Source organism: Littorina saxatilis, unplaced genomic scaffold (genome assembly GCF_037325665.1).
Source record: "Littorina saxatilis isolate snail1 unplaced genomic scaffold, US_GU_Lsax_2.0 scaffold_546, whole genome shotgun sequence".
NCBI lineage: Eukaryota > Metazoa > Mollusca > Gastropoda > Littorinimorpha > Littorinidae > Littorina > Littorina saxatilis.
This window is the reverse complement of record NW_027126239.1, coordinates 754-4,892: the sequence shown is the minus strand read 5'-3', so window position 1 is coordinate 4,892 and position 4,139 is coordinate 754. Positions and strand designations below refer to the sequence as shown.

Below are 4,139 nucleotides of genomic sequence, written 5' to 3'. Positions count from 1 at the left end.
AGCTGAGGGAGGCAGTAGAGCAGCTCAATAGAGAACGCGACGCTATGAAAAAACGATGCCAAGCCTTAGAAAACAAAGTCAGGGAACTACAAAAGGTTGAGAAAGAGCAACACAAATCCTCCTCCTCTCAGCAAACGTTCCCTCCAGATTCTCGCCCTTCCCTGTCCGGTGTTCAAGCCATTGCCATCACCACAAACAAGGGGCGATATATGCGCCCTCCCTTTCTGACGACGAGGACTCGACCACGCCCCCTCCTAAAAACGGTCAGTCTGCTAACCGTGAGCCCTGCCGTGACCAGTTCCCGGTCGCTCTTAACGCCACTGATCGCTCCCCTACACTCCGTATCCCCCCCACCTGCACACACTTCCTGCTCGGGGACTCAAACCTGGGAAACATTGCCAAAAAGCGTCTGGACAGGTCGGGTGCTACAGAGATCAGGACTCTACGAGGCACCACGACCCAACGCCTGACAACAATTGTCACTGACAGCGGCACTCACCCTTCAGTGAAGAAAGTTGTGTTAAACGTCGGGACAAATGACTGTAGGGGAGACTTAGATAGCTTTGTGCAGAGTTTTGCTAATCTGCTATCAGCAGTCAAAAAGCACTTCCCTTCATCCTGTGTCTATGTCGCAGCCATACCCCCACACCGACAGAACAAAATGACACGGAAAATAAAGGACTTTAACAGCAGACTGAAGGCTCTGTGCAACACTGAACAAGTGACCTTCCTGTCTCTTCAGTTGATCTGGAAGGTTGACGAAAACGGATGCCTCGACAGCCAGATCCTTGCAGACAGTGTGCATTACTCACCCAAAGGACTGTCACTGTTCTTGCGCGAAGTGAAGTCTGCATTGTGGGAGCGTCAGCAGAACCCCGTGGCATCATATGCTGCTGCTGTGAAAGGACAACGCATGTCCAGTCCTCAAACTTCGCCACACGACATTGGTGAGACATCACAGTCCACTCAGCAGCCATTATCACCAAGGTCGCAACACCCACCAATGTCACAGCAGCCTCCACAGGGCGCCGTGACGCTGCATAGCCCTCAACAGCAGTACGAAACGGTGCAGCCCTGCCATCGCCCCCAGCACCAGTGTGTACCGGACCAGCACGGCCATCGCCCCCAGCACCAGTATGTACCCGAGCAGCCCAGCCATCGACCCCAGCACCACTACGTAACGGAGCAGCCCAGCCAACCGCCCAGGTCAACTGAGGCCACAGCGCTGGCACCAGGTGGTACCCAGCCGCCACACCATAGGTGGTTTCACCCCTTCCCAGTTCTTGACCCCAGTGGGTATTTTCACGCGCCGCCTGGCCCCCACAGCCACTTCCACCAATCCCATTATCCCCCTCATCTGCTACACCCGTCTATGTACAGTGCCTTCAGCCCCTTTGTGCAACAGGCGCCACCCCCATTCTACAGTCAGTGGCCAATGCCGCAGGCAACAATGTAGCTACAGTGACCCATCTTCACACGCTAGTGTAAAATAGCGCGTGTCACACCTTAACATAATTATAACCACGTTATGTCCCATAAACTCTAGTTCTGGAGACAGAAAAAAATAAGTTAGCATTGTGCTTGTCACCTTGTATAACTGTTACTGTGCTTTGTGTGTGTGTGTGTGTGTGTGTGTGTGGGTGTGTGTGTGTTTGTGTGTGTGTGTGCGTGTGTGCGTGTGTGTGTGTGTGTGAAAGACATCTCATTTTCATATGATTACACATTATGCACTACTTTCACTGATTCCCCCAATTTAATTTCTGTTTGTTCCTGTTCGTATCGCCGTGTTGTGCTATACAGACTGTGTGGCTCGGAAAGTCACAGTGTAGTGTTCTTGTGGTTTTCACTCTTTTGTTATAAGAAAAAGTGGCTGTATTCAGCCGTATCAGAACCGTACAAACAAAAGTTCCATTGTTACTGAGCGGACAGTCGATATCTACATGTTACTGCTCTTGCCACATTGAAATGTGACAGTGGTGCTGTGTTGACTCGGATCCTCACTAACATTCGGAGAACACTTGTCTAAGTTTCATGTGGAAATCTGCGAGGGCGTGATTGAAGACTATATTCCCTCCAGCGTGTGTGAGTGGTAACTGCCACGTAATCCGTGTAATCTGCCCGCTTCGCCTGAACGGTGTTGTGTTTGTGTCAGGCTCACTGAGCTCGTTGGTTTGAAGTCGAGTGTCAGCGCAGAGGTGCGTGACGCTATTGTGAAACTTTACCATAAACTTATTGTGTTGCAAGACTGCCGGCATAAATTTGTTGTTTGTGTTTATAGTTTGAACTGACTGTCGTTTTGCTTTTTTCGTGACAGTTGTTGTTTTGCTTTTCTTGTAACATTTATTGTGTGTGTTAGTTATCATTGTGTGTGTTTACTCCTTGTTTTATTATGCTCAGTGTTGGTCATTTAAATGTGTATCACCTCTATAATAAGGTTCATGATGTATGTGCCTTCCTTGAAAAAGCGTCTCCGAATTATCATTTATTTGGTATTACTGAATCAAGATTAGATTCCAGGGTTTCCGATAATGATATCGCGATTGTTGATTATTGTGTTGAAAGGCGAGACCCAGAAATCCAAGGGCAGACCGGAATCGCGGTATATATTCATGACTCAATTAAACACATTACGCGTAGACGCATAGACCTGGAACCCAGCGCAGTAGAATGCATTTGGTTAGAACTCAAACCCAGTAAATCAATGGCCCCTCAATTCGTGTGTTTTCTTTATAGAAATCCTGCGGCAAATTTTGAGTGGTATGATCATTTTGTACAAATGTTAGACAATGTTTATAATAAGAGCAAACACAATGCTGACGTTATGCTACTTGGCGATTTTAACATAGACATGTTAAAGTCCCATCCCAGCTGGGAATCAACTACTCAGTTATTTGGGCTTAAACAGCTTGTAACGTCACCCACAAGGGTAACTTCAACGACATCTACATTGCTCGATCATATTTATACGAATAATCCGGACACAGTCTTGGGTGCCTGTGTATCCGACCTTAGTGTAAGTGATCATAGTCCTGTAAGCTGTTCCAAATTGATGAAAATACCCAAGGCAGAATCAAAAGGTCACACATATATTTCATACAGGTCTTTTAAACATTTTAATCAAGGTCTCTTCTTTAATGATTTGAATTGTACACCTTTTGCTTCTGTGCTTAATTATACCGATCCTAACGAGGCACTTGAAGCCTGGTATTCCCTCTTTATCGATGTGGTAAATCGACATGCACCTGTGAGGCGGAAACGAGTAAGACATCCTAAACTTCCTCCCTGGTTAACCATTGATATCATCGAAGCAATGGCGTATCGCGACCAGTTAAAGACAAACAAATTATTTGAAGATTATAAAAAAGCGCGTAACAGAGTAAAGAATCTTGTGAGAAACGCGAAGCGATCATATTTTGATAAACTTGTGGGTAACAACAAAGATGTTTCAAAAGTCTGGCGCGCCCTGAACACGTTTTTAAAAGGCAACTCCTCAAAAAATAGTAGTATTCCTCAGAATATAAAGGCCAACGACTTTAACGATTATTTTTTGTCCGTTGCTGAATCACTGGTAGATTCTCACTCAAAATCTCCAGGAACAGAACCACATTCCTGTTGTGAACGCTTGCAGATGTTCTGTGATGAAAAATTAAGAAACACGGATGCGTTTGTTATTCCGATAATGGCCATCCATGAAGTTGGCCAGTACATAGCAAGGTTAGAAAATAAAAAGTCTTCCGGACTTGATGAAATAAGTAATAAATTATTAAAATTGTCTACTCCTTATATAGTAGAGTCTCTGACTTATGTTTATAATTTATGTATTCAACACAATGATTTTCCAAAAGAATTTAAAAAAGCGAAAGTCATACCTTTGCCAAAGAAAAAAGGTTCTCAAGACTTAAATGATTTTAGACCTATATCTTTGTTATCTGTATTATCTAAGCCTCTTGAAAGGCATGTTCAAAAACATCTGGTTACTTATTTGGAGGACCACAATCTCTTGCATCAACTTCAGTCTGGTTTTCGCTCTCAACATTCATGTAACACTGCCCTTGCCAGATTAACTGATTCATGGTACTCATCCATCAATAGGTTAGACATTTCTGGTGATGTTTTCTTGGACCTAAAAAAAGCTTTTG

At 44.7% G+C, this 4,139-nt stretch overlaps 1 protein-coding gene across 1 annotated transcript; it reads left to right on the top strand.

The window, feature by feature from the left end:
- The first annotated feature begins 661 nt into the window (after positions 1-661).
- Positions 662-1,456, top strand: LOC138954694 (uncharacterized). Its single transcript, XM_070326475.1, has one exon. The coding sequence runs from the start codon at positions 662-664 to the stop codon at positions 1,454-1,456; it is 795 nt and encodes a 264-aa protein (XP_070182576.1).
- Positions 1,457-4,139: the final 2,683 nt, after the last annotated feature.